Raw genomic sequence first — 22092 nt, 5'->3', positions numbered from 1 at the left:
AGTCACCTGCTGATGGACATTTGGGTTACTTCTACTTTTTGGCCCTTGTAAATAATACTCTATGGACACCTGTGTACAAGGTTTTTGCGAACACGCTTTCCTTTCTCTTGGATATATGCCTAGAAGTGGAATTGGGTCTATATGATCACTCTGTGTTTAACATTTTGAGGAACTGCTAAGCTGTTTCCCAAGGCAGATGCATCATTTTATATTCCCACCGGCAGCACCAACATTCCACTTTCTGCGCATCCTCACCTTTTATTATATTATTTATTTTAACTCTGCTTATTTTTTTGAACATAACTGTTTCCAATATCCTTGCCTGTTTGATTCTAACATCAATTTCTGTTCTGATTAGTGATTGTTTTTTTCCTTCTCATTATGGGTTTTCTTTTCCTCCTTTTTTGCAAACTTGGTGGTTTTTAATTGGATGCCAGACGTTGTAAATTGTACGTTAATGGCTGCTGGACATGTTTCTGTGAATATTATTTTGCTTTGGTCTGTCACATATTTAGGTGATTTGTTCACAGTCTGAGCCGTGAAATGGCATTAGAGGGGCGACCAGTCTCCGGCTACCTGCTCCCCACCGCGGAGGCACGCCTGTCTGAGCACTCTACCCCGGGCCCCCAGCTGGTGCAGCTTTCGGCCGGACGGGAGGAGCCGATCTAGGTTCCTGCCTCTCCAGACTCCGCACGCCCTTCCCGGGCAGCCCCCCCGGGGCCCAAGGCGCCCCGCACTCAGCGGACCCTCGACAACTCGCGGAACCCCGGCCCGGTCGGTGGGCGGATCCCCGGCTGGTGGGCGGGTCCCGGCCCGGTCGGTGGGCAGATCCCCGGCTGGTGGGCGGGTCCCCGGCTGGTGGGCGGATCCCCGGAGTGGCGGGCAGGCACCAGTAGGCGCGAGGAAACGGACCCCCCGGACACGTCGGAAAGCGACTCGCTCCGGCCCTGGCATCACCGGGCCCCTGCACTTCCAGGATCCCTGTTCTTTCCTACGGATGCTAAGCGTCTGGGGAAACACACCGAGTGTTCTCCCTCTACCACAACATAATTTTTTTAAGGGAACTCAGTGCCCAGAGCCTCCCCTAAAATCCAAACTCAGGGACTTGTTCTCTGTGTCCCCCGAGGTAGGAACCGGCCGCACTCCGCGGGCCTGGCCCACGCCACGCTTCCAGGCTCCAGCACCGCCTACGGGCAGCGCGCATGCGCAGAATCCCGGCGCGCCGGCCGCGCCCAGCCACGACCGCGCCGGCGCCAAACATCCAGAGTTCCAACCGCTCGTCCGTGCCTGCCAATCAGAGTGCACGCTGACCCTTGGTTCCTGCCCACTGGCCCCGCAGCCAATCACCTGCCCCGGCGCGCAGCCGCGGCGAATCCAAAGGGCAGTGCGGGCGGGGGGCGGAAGAACAGAAGCCCGACGCCCGCAGGGATGGAGGAGGCAGAGGCCGGGGCGCGAGCCTCAGCGCTAGAGTAAGCTAGCTGCCAGCCGGGGGCGGGCGGGGAGGGCCCTGCAGGACCCAGGGTACCCCCCGGGGGGCCCGGCAGCCCGCTGTGCCGGCCGCGGCGATTGCGGGAGGGACTGCGCTCTCCCGGCGCGCGCACAACACGGCGGGTTCCCGCTCACTTGACGTCCCCTCGCGGGTAGCGGCGTCCTCGCAGGACACGTGTGGGAGGGTCACTTAGCTTCTCTGCCCCCGTGTCCACGCGCATTCCCCCATCCCTGCCTGCCGGGGGGCGCTGCAGGCCCCAGCGGAGAAGGACCAGGAGAGCCTGGAACCAACCTTCTCAGACCCTGCCCCAGGACGCTCCCTGTCTGGGACCCCCGCTGCCCGTCAGTGCGGGGCCCCTTGTCTTCCTGTCCCTGTGTTTCCCTGACTCTTCTTGCTCTGCTTAGCTTTGCTCAGGGCACGTATTGTCTTTATACACACGCCGTTCCTGCTCCCAGATACCCTGCAGGCTACCGGTCAGGGCAAGACTCGGCATTGGTACGGGTCTGTATGCGTCTGTGCACGCCAGCGGGCCAGGACGAGCACCCCAGGAGTCTCCCGTTTCCCCTGTCTGCTTCACCTCAGGGCCCTGGCCAAGCTGGCAGACATCCTGGAGCCCGTCGGCCGGCAAGAAGAGGCAGAACTGCCGGCCCAGATCCTGGCGGAGTTTGTGATGGTATGTGCAGGATGGGCAGCTGGGGCTCTGCTGGGTCCTCTCCGGGAGCTACTGGGCAGCACCGATGGCGGGCACCCTGGAAGGCAGTCTCAGCCTGCGGCACACACGGGTAATGGTGTTCCCTGCCTCTGCCCACTCTCCAAACAGGACTCCCGCAAGAAGGACAAGCTGCTCTGCAGCCAGCTTCAGGTAGTAGACTTCCTGCAGAATTTCTTGGCTCAGGAGGACGTTGTCCAAGAACTAGACCCCTTGGCTTCTGAAGACACCAGCCGTGAGTGGGCACCGGGGTGGGATGGGGAAGTAAGGGGATGTCAGTCGGGTCAGCTCTTTGGCTGATGGGAAGACAGAGGCCCCAGTGTTGCAGGCAGGCAGGCCATTCTCCCTTATGTTCTCATCCTCGGTGGCTCCTTTCAGGGCAGAAGGCACTTGCGGCCAAGGAGCAATGGAAGGAGCTGAAGGCCACCTACCAAGAGCATGTGGAAGCCATCACAGGTGCCCTGACCCAGGCCTTGCCCACGATGGAGGAGGCTCAGAGGAAGCGGGCGCAGCTCCTGGGAGCCCTGGAAGAGCTCCAGGCCAAGGTGAGCCAGGCTGAGGGGAAAGGAGGGCAGGCAGAGAGGAGGGAAAGGGCATGCATGCTGGGCTGGGCCTACTGGCCACCTCCCAGAATCCAACCAGAAAAACACTCCTCTCCTCCTTGTTCCCCTCCTCTGCTTCCCTACAGAAGCAGGTGGCAACGGAGAGACTGAGGACAGCCCAGAAGCAGTGGCAGCTGCAACAGGTGGGTCCACACCCCTAGGAAAATCTCCCTTCCCCACCACCGTGCCGTTGCATGGGCTCAGTCCTCTGCCTGGAGGCCCTCTGCCTCTTCTTTTGTGTGGCGTTATAGCACAGGTACCAGCATCCTCACTTCCTGTGTTACGACTTTGGGCCGTCCCCTCACTTCCTGTGCTTCCGCGTCTTGCTTGTGACGTGGAGGCGACATTAGCACCTACCATACAGAGCTCAGTTGATGAAATCGCTAGCAGAGCAAGTGCTTATGTGGACACATGGCAGCACATAGCAGACTAAATGAGTTACCATGTTTGTGCCCCTTTTCTCCAGAATGCTTCACACTGGAATAGCTCATTCTCACCCTTTTTCTCTAGGGCCCTTGTTTTGCCTAAAGTGGGTAGGGTCCCTCTTTCCATCTGTGGGTCTGAGCCCCAAGTTGGGTCTAGCCTGGAGGGGTTAAGAGAGTGGCTGTAAGTCCTGCGCATCTGAGGAGCCGTGTTTGCCTTCTCATTCCCGGTAGGAGAAGCACCTGCAGCATCTGGCAGAAGCCTCTGCGGAGGTGAGGCAGCGGCAGAGAGGGACGCAGCAGGAGCTTGAGCGGCTGTCTCAGGAACTTGGAAGACTGCAGGAGCAGGCGGGGCAGAAGCAGGACACGCTTCACAGGTGAGGCTGGGAGTGTGGGCTGCAGACCCAGCGTGGTCGTTTCCCTTCCTTACAGCCCGCCTCTCCTTCCAGGCACCAGACCTTCCTCCAGCTGCTACGTACTCTGCAGGGTCAGCCGCCGTTCCCCGAGGCAGAGGCAGAGCTGCCACGGAAGCTGGACCTTCCTGAGGGTGAGCCCCAGGAGCCGAAGCCTGGGGCTGTCATAGGGAAGGACAGGAGTGTGCCGTCCAAGGTGAACTGAGAGGTGGGCCGGGGGCTGGGGAGGTGCAGAAAGAAGCTGGGAGGTAGGCCTCACCCAGCACCCATACCCTGTCTCCGTCCCTAAGGCTGATGGCCCACAGCCTGCTGGAGATGCGAGCTCGCCTGAGCTTCCTGAGGGACAGCAACATGGGAAAGGAACCTAGAGCAGGTCAGACTCCAGCTCAGGCCTTGGTGTCCCTGGACTGCAGGTACGGAAGGAGGGAGGACCTCTGGTCTCTGTGTCTGGGCTCTGTTTTCACAGAGGGGACAGGAGGCGGGAAGGAGCAAGGATTTATCTATGGCTGAAGCTTGTCGCCACATCCTGTGCCCAGCCTGCCCTGGGCTAACCCCTCTCTGTTTTCCTGAACCCCCTGGTCTCACGCTTATTGCAGGATGGACTAGGAACTCCTGAGTGCAGCCTGGTTTCTGACCATGATGGGGGTGGGCTCTGGATTCTGTTAGTTAAAAGCCCTAGAGCTCTCAGTTATCTCTTTTCCTATGTTGGTGGGAAGAGCCACACTTGAAGCCAACAGTATGACAGGTGCTGGGACTGGTGTGAATAGAGAGGGTGCAGATGGGAAGGGGGCCCTGGCCTGGAGCCTCCGGGGCTGCTTGTCCAAATCCATATGAATCAAACATGCTGAGCTGATTAATTCGGGGAGGAGGAGAGTGCTTTGTGCAGGTGGTTAGATACGGGAAGATAATTTTAATTGCTGACCCAAACATTGATTGAATCCGTGCTTTGTGCCAGGCCCCTTGCTATGAACTGAAGCTACAGCAGCAGGCTTGTCTGATAGTCCTTGGCTGTGGGGAACATAACGAGCGTGAACAGTAAACAGGTCAATACCTGATTGCAGAGTATAGGAAAACAAACTAAAACAATAGTATGGTAAATTTAGAGCGGTAGTAACAAGAGAGACCCTCATCTGTGGGTGTGTGTGTGTGTGTTCTTTGTTCTGTGTCTTTTCGCCTCCGCTCCTCCATGTGTCTCTTGCTGGGTGCAGGGACAGTGGGGGCATAGGCATGTGGGAGAGATTACCTCCCTGATTGGGAGCATGGGGCTGCTGGTGAAGAGAGAGGGGTACCAGTGACAGCTGCAGTGGGAAACCCATTCTTCAGCTTAGAACAGGACTCTCCCGTGTGAGCAAGACCTAAGCATCTCAGAGAAAGAGACACTGGGGCTTTGCTTTTGGCAAGAGAGTTTCAAGAGACACTGGGCTCTGCTGTGTCTCCGACCAGGATGCCTTCTTGGAGGTAGAGATTGAGATCCTTGCTCACTCTGATCATTTGCTCTGCTTTTCTCAGGTCCTAAGTGTTCTAATTATTCTTTTGAATGTGTTGGCCCCATTGTTTAGGTATGAAATGGGACAGATAACAGAGGTCTTTGAAGACTCAATCATGACGGAGTGAGGGGGTCGGTGAGGATTGAGGATACTTCTCTAGGGAGCACACAGATACCCGGAGAGGCTCCCTTTGTCTGCCCATCCACCTCCTCACAGGTGGTTCTGAATGTAGCCTTCTAGCAATCCACATAGCAGTCCTATCCTTCCGCTGCTTCCCGCTGGGTGGGCTCCCCTCCCCTGCATTCTCGTTTATTTCTGTAGTCTTGTAGACCCTGACATTTTTATGGTATGCAGGGGAGAGCAGGAATACCCACGCTGAGGAAGGAGGGCCTACTAGGGGGCGTTGGGGTATGGCTTGGGATGGTGTGGACTCACCATGTCCTTGCACACATGGTGGCTGACAGAGAGTCAGCAGGGATGGGAAGATACTCCCTGAAGCCCTGCAGGTGGAGGTCAAGGATGATGTCCTGAGATGCTCCGCGTCAGCGGACAGGGGAAGAGATTGGGCAGATGCACAGTAGTCAGACTTAGACCTCTGAGGAACTTCTGGGAACCAGCTTTGTCTCGAGGAGTATGGTTGAGTCAGTGCATACATGAGGCCAAAGGGGAGGAGAGGCTTGAGTGTTTTATTGGCCAGTGTGATCCGTGGCGTTGGTGTTCTGCACTGACAGCTCAGGAATTGGGGTATATTTTCAGATAGGAGCTGGATCTCAGCTTCTAGCTGCTCTGTCGTCCCTTAGGTTCCCCTAAATACTGTCCTTGTTCATTGTTCTTGCATCAAGCATTTGTGTGCAAGGTGGGAGCCTCCCCCTGAGAAATTGTGGTCTCTGCTGCCTGCTGAGCATCTCCTCTTCCTGTTCTCCATCTGACGGAGGGACACGGAGACCAGTGAGGTGCAGGGAGGGATGGACACTAGTCAGGACTGGAAGTGTCCTTGATAAACAAAAGGGATGGTAGGCTTAGTCCGATTACATAAAAACTCTGATTTCCATAAGAATAATGTTTTCCTTTTAAACAAAATTTTTTTTTGTGGTGAAATATTATTTTGCTTTTTTTCCCTGAGTTTTATTTTCATATTTTCTAGCTACTGTCACATTTTTCTAAGAATTTTTCATTTCTAATTTTTTAAGCTTATTGGTATAAAGTTGTGATGATTTTTTTTTTTTATCCTTTTAATGTTTACAGCCTGTTGTAGGATGGCCTAATGTTAGACTCCTGATGTTTTTGTGTCTTACCTGAATTTCCCTTTGATCTATCTTCAGATGTTCATTCAGTTTCAAATATTGAAAGAGTCAGAGATTGGCTTTTGTCATCCAGTGTCGTATGTCAGTTCTGACTCATCAATTTGTAGTCCTGTCTCCATCTCCTACCTTCTGTGTTTTGGTGGAGAAGAACTTTTTTGGTAAACTTTTAATTTGTATCGGTTGATAAACTTGTGTATTTGGTTCTTGATTTATTTTCTCAAATAAACATGTAAGGCTATACATTTTTTCTGGTTTTCTCTTAAGTATTTTCATGCTCATTCAACTCATAGAATTTTTTCTTTCCCATTATAATTATTTGATTTATGAGTTTCTTAGAAAAATAATTTTGAAATTTTCTACTCTATATGAGAAGATAATCTTTCTAAGTTTATTCTAATTTGGTCAAAGAATGTCCTCTATATAATAAACACTTTGAAGTTTGGTGAAGGGAGCAGTTGGAGCCATGAATGTGGTCTCTCTCTTTTTTTATGTTTCACGTGGATTTGAAAAGAACGTCTCTTTTGGAATTGTCACATGTGGTGATTTCTATATGTCTGTTAGATTATGCTTGTTATGTGTTCGGTTAATCTTCTGTATACTTAATTATTGTTTTCTGATTATCACCTTCTGAGAGGTGTGTTCAGGTCTCCAAGTGTGACAGTGGATCTGTTTATTTCTCTTTCTGGTTCTGGTAAAGTTTGCTTTACATGCTCTGTGGCTACTTGATGAAGGCATGGCACGTTGACACGCGTGTCTTTCTTCTAAATGGAACTTGACAGTCGTCTGGTGGCCTCCTTCATCTCTGGGTGAGTGTTCCTTAGCTTGAGATGGGATGAATACCAGTACACCCCAGCCAGCTCCCTTACCGATCCCTCGCCTGCTCCGTCTCTCCCACAACCTTCTGAGTTTCAACCTTTCTTTATCCTTATGTGTTTCACCTTTTTTTTTTTAAAGCAGTTTTTTTTTTTTAAGATTTTATTTATTTATTTGACAGAGAGAGAGACAGTGAGAGAGGGAACACAAGCAGGGGGAGTGGGAAGGGAGAAGCAGGCTTCCTGCAGAGCAGGGAGCCCGATGCGGGGCTCGATCCCAGGACTCCGGGATCATGACCTGAGCTGAAGGCAGACGCTTAACCAACTGAGCCACCCAGGTGCCCCTGTGTTTCACTTTTATACCACTGTTTTTAAAGATCCAGTTTCATAATTTTTGTCCCTAAGATTTTGTATTTGTGTCACGTTTTTCGTTCACTCTCCCTTGTTTTTTTTTAACTTTATTATGTTAATCACCATACATTACGTCATTAGGTTTTGATGTAGTGTTCCATGATTCGTTGTTTGCTTATAACACCCTGTGCTCCATGCAGTATGTGCTCTCTTTAATACCCATCACCAGGCTAACCCATCCTCCCAACTCCCTCCCCTCTAGAACCCTCAGTTTGTTTCTCAGAGTCCATCGTCTCTCATGGTTCTTCTCCCCCTCCAATTTCCCCCTTTCATTTTTCCCTTCCTGCTATCTTCTTTTTTTTTTTTAACATATAATATTTGTTTCAGGGGTACAGGTCTGTGATTCATCAGAGTTGCACAATTCACAGCGCTCACCCACATACCCTCCCCAATGTCTATCACCCAGTCACCCCATCCCTCCCACCCCCCCCACTCCAGCAACCCTCAGTTTGTTTCCTGAGATTAAGAATTCCTCATATCAGTGAGGTCATATGATACATGTCTTTCTCTGATTGACTTATTTCGCTCAGCATAACACCCTCCAGTTCTATCCACGTCATTGCAAATGGCAATATTTCGTTCCTTTTGATGACTCCATAATATTCCATTGTGTGTGTGTGTGTGTGTGTGTGTGTGTGTGTATACATACATACATATATATATATATATATATATATATATATATATATACACCACATCTTCTTTATCCGTTCATCTGTTGATGGACATCTTGGCTCTTTCCATAGTTTGGCTATTGTGGACATTGCTGCTGTAAACATTGGGGTGCAGGTGCCCCTTTGAATCACTACATTTGTATCTTTGTCTCCTTTATTTCTTATATATTCCTTTTTTGCCTCTGGTTTTGTTTATTTATCATTTCATTTTCATTCCTTTTATCTTTTTCTTCTGAAGTCCTTCACTGATTATTATCCCAGTTTAGCTTTGAAGTCTACAGTAAAGTATAACGAGTACTGAAGCTTAGAAGACTTGACCGTTGACGATACTCTGAACTAATGATGTTTTTGTCCAGTTTATTACTTCTAGCCTATTCTGTTCTCGGAAGTTGGACTTCCTGTTCTCTACAGTGTTTTGTTCATATTCACTCATTTACTTTGATTTTTTTTTGCCTGCTTAATTTTTATATGTCAGGGCTTTCATGTAGGACAATGTCCCCACCTGAAATACATGTATCAGACTTTCTTGGTTAGGGTCTGGAGGCTGTATAACACTTCAGTATTTCTTACTATGGAATGTTTTTATTTTATTCTCATTCTTTTTTTTTTTTTTTTTTTTAAGATTTTATTTATTTATTTGAGAGGGAGAGCAAGAGTGCACAAGCAGGGGCAGGCAGAGGAAGAGGGAGAAGCAGGCTTCCTCCTGAGCAAGGAGCCCAATGCGGGACTCGATCCCAGGACCCTGGGATCATGACCTGAGCTGAAGCAGATGTTTAACCGACTAAGCTACCCAGGCGCCCCTTTTATTCTCATTCTTTAAAGATGTTTTTATTACGTAGAGAATGTTTAGTAGACAGGTAGTTTCATTTAAAACATTGAAGATCTTGTCCTGTGATTATCTGGCTTTCACTTTGCTGATAGAAGTCAGCTGCTTGGGGTGCCTGGGTGACTCAGTCGCTAAGCATCTGCCTTCGGCTCAGGTCATGATCCCAGGGTCCTGGGATCGAGCCCTTCATCGGGCTCCCTGCTCGGCGGGAAGCCTGCTTCTCCCTCTCCCATTCCCCCAGCCCATGTTCCCTCTCTTGTGTCTCTCTCTGTCAAATAAATAAATAAAATCTTTAAAAAAAAAAAAAAGTCAGCTGCCTGTTAAAAGCTCTTCCTATATGTCTGGATCATTTATTCATTCATTCTGAAGTTAGTTGGGCTTGCTAAATCTGAAATTACCAGTCTTTAAACAGTTCTGGAGTTTTTTCAGCCTGTTTAAAAAATGGTCTTACCTCTTCTGTACAAGCTTCTTCCACACCAGTTAGACATCAGTTAGGTTTTTTAACTTCATTCTTCATGTTACATAAACTTTCTCTTATATTTATAATTTTTTCTCTCTAGAATGCATCTTTAGATGCTTTCCTTTATTTTGTTAACTGTATGTTACTAATCTGTTGTTTTATCATTCGTTTCTTAATTTTTGTTCTTGATTTTCAAGCAGATATAGTAGACCTCGGTTTACGTTATTTGGATTTTTGTTGTTATTCTGGTCTACATTTTGAGCTTATCTTTTCTCCTCTTAATACAACATTTACAGGCCTTTTGTTGTCTGTGTTGGAAAGGTTCATGATTTCCATCTTTGCGGGCCTGGATCCTTTATCACATACACTCCCTATTTCTGTTTCGTGGTCCATTTTGATGGAACTCTATTGTTGAGAATTCTTGTGGCTGGTTACAGAGTTGAGAAGATTTGTTTTTACTTCTGTCAGTCGCTTGTGGATACCACCAATACAACATTTAGAAAAAATGTTTAAAGATATATGTTAATGTTCTTTATGTCTCTCCTCATTTTCATTCTGCTGTTTGAAGATTTTCTTTCTTTTTCATTAGTATTTCTCAAAGATTTTTTTTCTATCTTTCAAAAGCACAAGCTTTTGGCATTATTTTAATACTGCTTTAATGTTCTTTCATTATTTTCCTTTCCAAGGTACCATCCTGCAATTCCTTATTGAATTCTATTTTTATGTGACTTATTTCTGCCAGGAAGATATTCTTGTTAACACTGGATAGTTTCAGCAAAGTAAATACCTCTCATTCTTTCTTGACAATGTTAAAATTTGTAAGACTAAGGTTTCACTTTGAATATTCTACCCTACTGTGAGAAGAAAGCTATTCTAGAATAAAAGAATAATATAAAATATGATATGTGTTCTATAATAACAAATTAAATGATAATAAAAGAAAGCTGTTCTAACCATTCTAGGATCTATGGTTAATATACCTCATTCCTGTCTTATACAATTTATTCAACTTTTTGTATTCCAATTTGTATGTGTCTTCTTTGAGGCAATTACGTATACGTTTTGAAATACAGAGTGTGAAATTAAATAAACTAATTTCATTATTACTAGCCTAGTCTTTAAATGGCCCATTTGCTCCTTTGAACACTGGGCTCTGAGGAATTTAGTGTTTGGGTCTTGATATACTTTGATTTTGAAATGTAGGGTAACCTAGGCATTAGGTCTCAGTCTCAGGAATTAACATCTTTTATGTTTGTTTCAGGCCTTTTTAAACAGTTTTTTTTTGGGGGGAGTGTACATTCTTTTATTGATGTTGTTAAATTGAATTTCTATAACTGTTGACATAGTTATAAAAAAGGCCTTGTTAATCTTCACGGAGCTCTGCAATATACAAAAATTAGCTGTTGGATGCCATATTCCCATGTATTTCTAAATTGTAAATTGCCGGATGGGTTTTAGCAAATACACCTACCCAAGGCATGCATGATTCATTTCATCCTGCAATTCTTAGTTATTAAATCCTAGTGAAGGAGTTGATAATTACTTAAATTACTTAATTGGTTACTATATGCCTAAAATAGTGTTTTGAAATAGAAAAAAGGGGTAAACCCAGAACTATGCTTTCAGAGGCTGACCAGACTATTTTAAGTAAGAGATTATCACATGTAAGCATTATAAAAGAAATAAATGAAGAAAAAATATATATGTATGTGCACAAGAATTTGTTCTATTTACACCATACTATAAAAAATGAGAGAAAAAACTAATTGAGTTGGGAGTCATCAAAGTAGGGTTTGTTTATGAAAGAATGAATGAGTTTAAATTATGCTATAGATTCTCAGTGTTACAAAATTGTGTTGCAAAAACTTCAGGTCTAATTTTAATAACCAATCATAAACAGTAAGCATATCAGTTTCATTAATTAAAATACGAGTGTAAAAGGTAGGTATATTAATTTTCAAGTTTTTCATGTAAGTTATCAGTGGACAAGAAGTCACGCTTTATGTGGCTTTGAGGGAAAATGCTCTTTAGGGACAGAGGCCAGTCCACCTTCTCCATATCTGGATTACCTGGCCCAGATGCTCTAGAAATAAAAGAGGAATTTAAAGTAATGTGTTTAGTGAAGTTTGGCTCTCTTTCTGGTTTGATTGGATCACTCCATGAGGACAACAGACTGCTGTGGAGGATGTGCAGCTTTGTATTTGGAAACTCTGCTCTTGGTGATGACTGAGACTCCAGTTTATTGCAGTGCGTTATTTTCAACATGAGAAAGATGAGTTCGATCCTAAAAAATATACATAAACACGGCAGAGAGCATGCACATCCGAGGGAGGAAGGAATTACACTGCTCCTTTCAGGTCCAGATCCTGCCGTTCACCACTGGTGCTCCTCATTCCTCTGTTCAGGAACATGCGTAACTTTATCCACAAGTGAACACACACCGGTGCCTCCATGCTTTGAAAGGACTTAGTAAATGTTCCTTGGGTTCCGTTCAGGGAAGATTTCCCAAAGAGCTGCCCCTTGAGCTCAATTTTAAACAAATGAAATTATCTAGAGGCTGTTCCATCATTTATTGAATGTCAGCTATGTGCTGAACATAAGTTTGGACGATTAAAAAAAAGATAAAGACAATCAGTTTAAATTTGAAGACAGGAAGGAAGAATCTGTTAAGAAACTAATTCTCGGGGCACCTAGATGGCTCAGTCAGTTAAGCGTCTGCCTTTGGCTCAGGTCATGATCCCGGGGTCCTGGGATCGAGCCCCACGTCGGGCTCCCCTGCTCAGCGGGGAGTCTGCTTCTCTCTCTCCCTCTGCTCTCGCTCAGTCTTTTTTTTTTTTTTTTTTTTAAGATTTTATTTATTTGGCAGTTAGCACAAGCAGGGGGAGCGGCAGGCAGAGGGAGAGGGAGAAGCAGGCTCCCCACTGAGCAGGGAGCCCGATGCGGGGCTTGATCCCAGGACCCTGAGATCACGACCTGAGCCGGAGGCCGATGTTTAATGACTGAGCCACCCAGGCGTCCCTCTCTCACTCTCTTTCAAGTAAATGAATAAAATCTTTAAAAAAGTAGGTAGAATAGAGTGATCACAATTATAAGCAAGTGCATGTTATACTCACCAAAGCCATCACTAAAGCGTTTCAGTGACTAGTATTCTTGGATGGTGGTAGTTACCCAGTGGAACAAGTGTGTACCAACTAGAAACTCATGAACTGCTTTTCCCCTGGCTCACTGCTTTTTGGTGTGTGAGTCACTGAAGGATCATGACTTTCTGAGAACATTGGAAAGCATTTTCAACAATGCAGAATTGTGCCTGAGTAATATTCTGCTTATCAAAGTTTTAGGGACTAACAGTTGAAAATAGGAGGGGAAAAAAAACCTCAGCCATAATTTAAAATGTTTATGATAAAGAATGGTGACCAACTTCCCATCAATTTGCCAAATGAGTATGGTTGTTAGACAATACCATATGACTACCGAAATAACTTTAGTTTTAATAATTATGTTGAACGGTATTCAGAGATACTGGAATGTAAAGATAAGAGGAGCTTTACTTGAGGTGCCCGAGTCACCCTTGGTGCTAGCAACAGGCTGTTCTTACTCTTTTGAAAAAGAAGAGAAATCTTACTTGATTAAAAAAAAAAAAAAAAGTTTGGTTGCCATCATAAGAGATTTTCTGTTTTACGCCTTCCGTGTAGCTCTGTCCCATCTCAGAAATTTTCAGCAACTGATTTGCTAATTAACTTTAACTCTCTTGGGGTGGCGGCGGCGATCTGAAGAAGTAGGTAGTGCAAACAAATGTGACGTTTATAAGAACAAAAAGGAAAGGCTAGTAGATACTCAGCTAATTCTGATAATCATTGTTATACATCTTAATGTCTTTTGTATTGGAGAACGACTAAAACTGGGGGGTTCCATACACCTCAAGGAAACAGTTTTCTGTCTAATTAATGAAATGGGTTTTGTTTGCTTTTGGTTGTTCTACAACAGTGTTACTGGTGTGAGTCTACCTGTAATTTAGCAGTCACGTTGTCTAGGTTGAACAGGTGATAATCTGGCAGGTGGTAGTGAGGGTTTCCATACAAGGTTTACAGTTTCTGGCAAATTTCTTGCCTTGTTTATTCTTTTTCTGAAATTGTGTGTGTGTGTGTACACGCGCGCATGCGTGCATGCATGCACACAGACCCGGTCATATTCATAAAGTGTGCTCCTTTATATTTTGAGGCTAAGTTGATACTTACATGCAGATTCAGAATTGTACTAACTCCCTGATAATTTTTTCTATTAGTATGTATTGATGATGCACTTAACAAACTTTTCTGAGCACCTACGTGCCAGTTACTTTTCCATTTTTTAAAAAAATATATTTGACACTTAACATTGCATAAATGTAAGGTGTAAAACATGTTATTTTGATTGTTGATGTATTGTACTGCAATTGCCATTGTAGTGTGGAGGTACCAGAATTAGCACCTCTGTCACATTATTTAATTATCATTTCTTTTAGTGGTTAGAATAATTAAGTTCTAGTCTCTTAGCAAGTTTGGTGGTGATCCTGCAGTATTGTCTTTGTTCATTACACTGTGCATTAGATCTCTAGGGCTTATTTACTACTCCTTGCAGGTTTGTCCCATAAGCAATGTCAGTCCTATTTTCCCGACCCTCATCCTCTGGTTATCACCATTGTGTTCTGTTTTCATGAGTTTGGCTTTTTTGATTCCACATGTAATTATACCATACGTTACTTGCCTTTCTCTTCTGACATACCTCACTTAGCATAATTGCTCAGAGTCCATCCATGTTGTCTCAAATGGCAAGATGTTCTTCTTTCATGTGGCTGGAAAATATGTATACCATGTGTATATACATGAATATATACCATACATATGGATAATATATATAGTGTAATATATATGCATCACATCTTCTTTATCAGTTCCTCCATCGATGAACATTTAGGTTGTTCCCATGTCTTGGCTATTGTGAATAATGAGGCAGTGAACATGGGAGTTCAGGTATGTCTTTGATATATTGTTTTCATTTCCTTTGGGTGTATACACAGAAATGGAGTTGCCAGTGCATCTGGTAGATATGTTTTTAATTTTTTGAGGAACCCCTGTATTGTTTTACATATTGGCTGAACCAGTACACATTTCCACCAACAGTGAGGAGGGTCCCCTTTTCTCCACATCCTCACCATACTTGGTCTCTGTCCTTGATTCTAGCTAGTCTAACAGGTATGATGTGGTATCTCATGGTGGTTTTGGTTTGTCTTTCCCTGATGATGAGTGATGTTGAGCATTTGTTCATGTACCCGTTTGCAGTTTGGATGTCTTTGGAGAAATGTCTGTTCAGTTACTGTGCCCATTCATTTATTTTTTATCATGTTTGTTACTGAGTTGTCTGAATTCTTTGTATATTTTGGATATTAACCCCTGTTAGATATGTCTGGTTTGCAAAAATGTTCTGCCCTTCTGTAGGTTGCCTTTTCATTTTGTTACTTGTTTCTTTTGCTGTGCAGAAGCTTTTAAGTTTTATGTATTCCCATTTGCTGATTTTTGTTTTTGTTCAGCGTTTGTGCTTTTAGTGTCCTCTCCAAAAACGCATTGCCAAATGCAATATGAAGGAGCTTCTTCCCTGCATTTTCTTCTAGGAGTGTTATTGTGTCAGTGTTATGTTTCAATCTTTGATCCATTTTGGGTGAATTTCTGTGAGTGCTGTAGGATAGCGGTCCAATTTCTTTGTTCTGCATGTGTTTTTTCAATGTTCTCAGCACCATTTGTTAGAGATTGTTCTTTCTCCATTGGGTGCTCTTGGCCCCTTGTGGAATACTAGCTGACAGTATATGTGGAAGTTTAATGCTGAGCTCTGTGTTCTGTTCTCTTGGTGTGTGTGTCTGTATTTATGCTACTTTTTATTAACCGTGGTTTGTAGTATACTCAGGAAGTGTGATACCTCCAGCTTTGTTCTTCCTCAGCATTGCTTTGGCTATCCAGGGTCTTTTCTGGTTCCATATAAATTTTAGGTTTTGTTTTGTTTTCTTTTCTTTTTAGTTTCTTTGAAGCGGTTGGAATTTTGATGGGGATTGTGTTGAATCTATAGATGGCTTTGGATAGTATGGACATTGTAACTATTAATTCTTTCAATCCATGAACACAAGATGTCTTTCCATTTGTGTCTTCAACTTCTTTCAGCAAGGTCTTGTACTTTTCAATGTACAGATCTTTCACCCCCTTGATTAAAGTTATTCCTAGGTATTTGATTGTTTTTGAAGCTATTGTAAATAGGGTAGTTTTCTTTATTTCATTTTTGGATGTTACATCATTAGTATATAGAAATGCAACTGCTTGTCATATGCTGATTTTATATCCTGCAACTTTCCTGAAGTTCCAACAGTTTTTTGGTAGTGTTCTTGGGATTTTGTATATACAAAATCAAATCATCTGCAAATAATAGCAGTTATACTTCTTCCTTTCCAATTTGGATGCCTTACTTGTGTTGACTAAATGCTCTAGCTAGGACTTCCAGTAGTGTATGGAGTAAGACGGGTGAGAGTGGGCATCCTTGTCTTTTTCTTGATCTTAGAGGAAAAGCTTTCAAAATTTCTGTGTTGAGTATAATGTTAGTTATGGGTTTGTTGTATATGGCCTTTATTATGTTGAATTGTGTTCTTTCCATACCCAATTTGTTGGGGGTTTTATCAGGAAAGGATGTTGCATTTTGTCAAATGCCTTTTCATCATCTATTGTGATGATCACGTGAATTTTCTAATCTGTTAATGTGCTGTATTACATTTATTGATTTGTGTATATTTGAACCATCCTTGCATCCCAGGGATAAATCCCACTTGGTCATGGTGTATGATCATTATTATGTGTTTTGAACTTTTTAATGTGTTTGCCAATATTTTGTTGACATTTTTTGCATCTATATTCATCAGGGATGTTGGTCTATAATTTTACATTCTTGTAGTGTTCTTTTCTGGCTTTGGTTACATGGTAATATTGGCATCCTAGAATAAACTTGGAGGTGTTCCCCGCTCTTCATTTTTTTTTTTTTTAAGGGGGGGGGGGGGTTGGTTTTTTTTTTTTTTTTTTTTTTTGGAATGCATTAATTCTTCTTTAAATATTTGGTTGAATTCACCAGTGAAGCCATCTGGTCCTGGAGTTTTCTGTGTTAGGTTTTTGATTACTGATTCAGTTACTTTACTAGTTATTGGTCTGTTCAGATTTTCTCCTCTCTTTATTCAGTCTTTGTATATGTTGTGTTACTAGAAATTCATCCACTTCTTGTAGGTTATATTTGTTGGCGTATAATTGTTTATATAGTCTGTTAAGATCCTGTATATTTCTGTAGTATCAGTTGATTTCTAATTTTATTTATTTGAGTCTTCTTTCTTTTTTAACTAGTCTAGCAAAGGGTTTGTCAATTTTGTTTATCTTTTTGAAAAACCAGCTCTTAATTTCATTGATCCTTTCCATTGTTTTTCTGGTCTGTATTTAATTTATTTCTGCTGGGATCATTATTATCTTCTTTCTTCTAACTTTGGACTTAGTTTGTTCTTCTTTTTCTAGTTCCTTGAGGTGTAAAATCAGGTTTTTTGTTTGAGATCTTTCCAATTTCTTAATACATGCATTTATCACTATAAACTTTCTTCTCAGAACTGCCTTTGCAGCATCCCATAGGATTTGATATATTTCCTTTTTCCTTTGTTTCAAGATAACTTTTTATTTCCCTTTTGATTTTTCCTTTGACCCAATGGTTGTTCAGAAGTGTGTTGCTTAGTTTCCACATATTTGTAGAATTTTCACTTTTTCTCTTATTTAAAAAAAATTTTTTTTTTAAAGTAGGCTCCACACCCAACATAGGGCTCAAACCCACAACCCCAGCATCAAGAGTTGCACGCTGCACTGACTGAGCCAGCCACGCACCCCTCAGCTTTTCTCTTATTGATTCCTAGTTCATACCATTGTGGTCCGAAAAGATCCTTGGTATGATTTCAATCTCCTTAAATTTGCCAAGATTTATTTTGTGTCCTGTCATAGGATCTATCCTAGAGAATGTTTCATGTGCACTTGAGAAGAATGTGTTTTCTGCTGCTGTTGGATGGAAGGATATATATATGTCAGTTAAGCCATTTAGTCTAAGAAGGGGTTCAATTCCAGTGTTTGTTGATTTTGTCTGGATCAGCTATCTGCTGCTTACAGTGGAGCATTGAAGTTCACTAGTATTTTTGTAGTGTTGTCTGTTTCTCCCTTCATACCTGTTAGTATTTGCTTACTATATTTAGGTGTCCCAATGGTGAGTGCATATGTGTTTCTGATTGTTTTATCTTCTTGATTTATCGAACCCTTTATCATTATATGACGGCCTTCTTTGTCTCTTGTTAGTGTTTGTGGCTTGAAGTCTATTTTCTTTGATATAAATATGGCTACCCTTACTTTTTTTAGATTTCCATTTGCATGGAATATCTTCTTCCATCTCTTTACTTTGAGCCGGTATGTGTTGAGAGCTGAAATGAGTCTCTGTAGGCAACATAAACTTGGGTCTTGTTTTTTTTTTTTTAATCCATTGAGTCACTCTGCACCTTTTGATTGGATAATTCAGTCCACTTACTTTGTAGTGATTATTGATATGTAAGGACTTGCAACTGCCAACTTACTGTTTGCCTTCTGGTTATTTTTCATGGTGATTTGCTCAGTGCCCCTCCCCCCCCTTTTTTTAATGTTTTGTGAATCGAGTCTAGATTTTTGTTTTGTGGTTACCATGAGGTTTATGTAAAACATCTCAGAGGTAAAAATAGGTCATTTTATGCTGAAAGCAGCTTCTCTTCATTCCTGTATAAAAGCTCCACCCTTTTACTCCTTCCCTTTTATGTTTTTAATGTCACAGTTCACTGATTTTATGCTGTGAATTTGTTAACAAATTACAGTAGCTGCAGGTTTTAATACTCTTTTCCTTTAACCTTTATACCATAGTTAAGTGGCAACAGTGCTGTTCTAATGTAGAGTTACCGTTTTCTAACTCTGTAGCAGAGTAGAGTGTGTTTTTGTGTCACTGATTAGCATCTTTTCATTATAGCTCGAATAATTCCTTTTAGCATTTCTCGCAAGTCAAGCCTCGTGGTAGTAACCTTGCTTTAGCTTTTGTTTATCTGGGAAATCCTTAATCTCTCCTTCATATCTGAAGGGGAATTTTGCCAGGCAAAGTGTATTTGGCTGGCAATCTTGATCTTTCAACACTTTGAACATGTCATTCTACTCTTTCCAGGCCTGCAGAGTTTCTGCTGAGAAATCTGCTGATAGCCTAATAGGGTTCCTTTGCGAGGTTACTTTCCTTTCCCTGGCTTCCTGTGAGGTTCTTTATCATTGATTTTTGACAGTTTCATTATAATGTGTTCTGGAAAAGATTTTTTTGCATTGAGATAATAGGCTGTTGTAATCGTTTTGTGGACCCGTACCAATTTCTTCCCAGGTTTGGGAAGTTCCCAGCTATTATTTCTTTAAGTAGACTGTCCCCTTCTCCCCCTTTTTTCCTTCTGGTACACCAGTTACTTTTATATTTGCCTTTTTGAACTTTTGGATTGAAACTGATAGCTCTTGCTGGGTTTCTTCACTATTCCAAAATCTTAGTTTTCCCTCCTCATAGAACTGAACTATTTTTCTATTCCTATCCTCCAAGTCGCTTATTCTCTCTTCCATCTGGTCTGCCCAGTTACTGATGCTTCATTCTCCATCTCATTTATTGAATTCTTCAGTTCTAGTATTTGTTTGGTTCTTCCTTATAATTTTAATCTCTTTGGTAAAGAACTACTGTGTTCATTAATTTTGTTCCTGAGTTCACTGAATGACCTTTCTGAGTTTGCTTGTAGCTTGTTGAATTTCTTCATTACAACTATTTCGAATTCTTCATCAGTTAGAGTGCGGTATTCTGTGCCTCTGAGTTTGGTTGCTGGAGAATTCTTTTCTTTTCTTTTTTTTTTAAAGATTTTATTTATTTGACAGAGAGATAGCGAGAGCAGGAACACAAGCAGGGGGAGTGGAAGAGGGAGAAGCAGGCTTCCCATTGAGCAGGGAACCCAATGTGGGACTCGATCCCAGGACCCTGGGATCATGACCTGAGCCGAAGGCAGATGCTTAACGACTGAGCCACCCAGACGCCCCGGAGAATTATTTTCTTTTTGTGATACCATATTTCCTTGATTGTTTATGGTGTTTGAAGACATGCACTTCTGCTTTAGCATTTGAAGTAGCAGTCACTTTCCCTAATTAAGGTTTTGTGTTTACTTTGGATCTTACAGTTCAACAGGCTGGCCATTAGAAACCTTTCTTTTCTATTATGGAAGGTGGCACTGTAGCTCGTTTGTGGTTTCTCCTGTAACAGCTGGCTCTTGTGGATGCACTTGGCTGGTGGCAGAGTGGGGGGTGTTGTGGGCTTGGCAGCTGGAGCTTTGGGGTGCCACTGGGCCTGGTGTGGCATCAAGTGGGGCATATCCAGAGGTCTGTGGGCGGTCCTGCCAAAGTCCTGAAGCCGGCAGCAGGAAGCCCATTTCTTCACTGCACTTTGGTATTCTCGACTGCCTCCTTCCCTTTCCTCTTCAACCCCTCAGTCACTGGTGTTCCTCCTCAGAAATCCAGGTGCTGCTGGGGAGAAATGGGTCCCTCCTGCTGCACCTGGACAGCTGCCTCGAACGTCACTCCCCCAACCAGTGACAGGGTGTTGGCCTTTGCCTTGTGGTTTTTGTATCTCTAGAACTTAGTTCCTAGCACTAGGGTGTCACTTACAGGAAATATCTTTGTTAAATGACTTTTCCACCAAATGGTGTTTTCTATCAGACATGTACCTAAGTTATAAAGCTGTTTAATCTTGTGTTTTGTTTTTTCTAGCTAGGTATCCTGAGTATCATATTTTTTAAATATATGTGCATTTACATATATTCTAAACTGTGAAGGCAGGTATTATTCTCTCTTTATAATTTAGTTTTATTTTCTATTATTTTTTAAGGAGTCATTTATTCCAATCATGAAGACACCTGGACGCTATGGGAAACCTTTCTCACTTTATTGCAGTACTGACTGCTATCCGTAGTCTGCTGTTTTTTATGGGTGTCCAGTTTATTTGTAAAGAAGTTGAGTGGACATCTTGGCTCATTTTAAATTTTGTATTAGGAGCAGAGGTCACATTTAGTGCTGTCACAGAACTCGAGATGTTTGCTTCTTGGATGTTGTGAGTTGGACAGTGTTAAGGTTCTGTGACAAAAACAGTGCACTTATTTTGTTTAATGTCAGTTGAAGCCTATCTGATATTTCCTAGATGGTTAATAAGTATATGAAATTATATATAATACAAAATATAGAAAAATTAAAAATCTAATGTCTTCCTCTAGACATTACTCTCTTCACAGAAGTATATATGCTTGGCAGAAATGTGGAGGAAGAATCTCCATCCTTGTAACAAATCCTCCAGAGTTTCCAAAAAGTTTCATACTTTAGGTCCTCAGTCCCTTGATTTGCAGTTTCTCTGACCGCTTGTGGCATTTGTATTAACATTGAACATTCACATCTTTCTTTGACCAGCTGTCTCATTGGTTTTACTCTTCTTATGAACTGGTACTGCTTCTTTAATGATGGTTTTTGTTGAACAGCCGATATCTGGGAAAACAGAGAAACCTGAACTTGCTAAGTCTCTATTTATTTAGCCTCTGCTATCCTCAGTATATCTGGCATGTGAACAGCCCTGTGAAGGCAACCAGAGACGCTTTGAACATTGCGTTTGCCATCACGAAGTGATCTTTCAAAAATCCACTTGAAATCCGTGGACCAAGAGAATGAAGGCCTGAGAGAAGCAAATGAAACTCTTGTGGTTTAATCATAACAAACAATTCAAGTATCCTTTGAGCACAGACATCACTAACAGTAGGTTTTATATTGTGAATTTAAATGCAAGCTTGCTACAGTGTTATGGTGTCCCCTCTTCTAATTGGCTGTGAGCCCTGTGGGTGTGAATTGTTCTGTGTAGGAGTTAGCACCACTGGCCCTTCTCAGCCCCACTCGCAGAACAGATGTCTAGTCAACCTTGGCTCTTCCCTGACGCCAGGGAAGTAGGGAAGATCACCTCCCTCGTGCTCCAGTACCCTGTTCAGCCACTCCCAATCGATAGACCTTGGCATGTAAGAAAAGTATTTTTGCTCTGCCTACTAAAATATGTTGAAATCAGCATAACATATATATGTTATATATATATATACGTGTGTGTGTGTACACACATGCTCCAGAAATATGTGAAGTGGGGAGCTAATTCTGTGGAATAAATCCAGGGGATGTTTGGAAATAGTGGGATGGGAAACAGGCCTTTGTAAAAGGTACAAAACGGCGTTTTGTTGGGGAATTTTAGAGTAAAGTAAACTAAGCAAGATTCCACATACAGGATGAGTAGGGTAACACAGGACCGTGTGGAGGAGCCGTGAAGGCGCGATGTGGCCGCAGGAAG

At 43.0% G+C, this 22092-nt stretch overlaps 1 protein-coding gene across 6 annotated transcripts in view; it reads left to right on the top strand.

Annotated features, from left to right (window-relative positions):
- The first annotated feature begins 1365 nt into the window (after positions 1-1365).
- The window catches only part of ZWINT (ZW10 interacting kinetochore protein), a 39452-nt gene continuing 18725 nt past the window's right edge, over positions 1366-22092 (top strand). For 5 of the 6 annotated variants that reach the window (XR_004926734.2, XM_036122813.2, XM_036122815.2 and 2 more), the window contains exons 1-8: positions 1366-1469; positions 2072-2162; positions 2310-2433; positions 2577-2743; positions 2887-2943; positions 3457-3599; positions 3672-3831; positions 3926-4048. Coding sequence is in view for 5 of the 6 variants with exons in the window: in XM_036122813.2 (XP_035978706.1) it covers positions 1429-1469; positions 2072-2162; positions 2310-2433; positions 2577-2743; positions 2887-2943; positions 3457-3599; positions 3672-3831; positions 3926-4003 (861 nt within the window). In the remaining variant the exon portion in view is untranslated. Of the gene's footprint in view, positions 1470-2071; positions 2163-2309; positions 2434-2576; positions 2744-2886; positions 2944-3456; positions 3600-3671; positions 3832-3925; positions 4049-7123; positions 8073-22092 lie in introns of those variants that run through there. The other variant, XM_078077815.1, reaches the window with a different exon arrangement.

The sequence above is a fragment of the Halichoerus grypus genome, chromosome 7, assembly GCF_964656455.1.
Source record: "Halichoerus grypus chromosome 7, mHalGry1.hap1.1, whole genome shotgun sequence".
Lineage (NCBI taxonomy): Eukaryota > Metazoa > Chordata > Mammalia > Carnivora > Phocidae > Halichoerus > Halichoerus grypus.
This window is presented reverse-complemented; position numbering and strand designations above follow the sequence as displayed.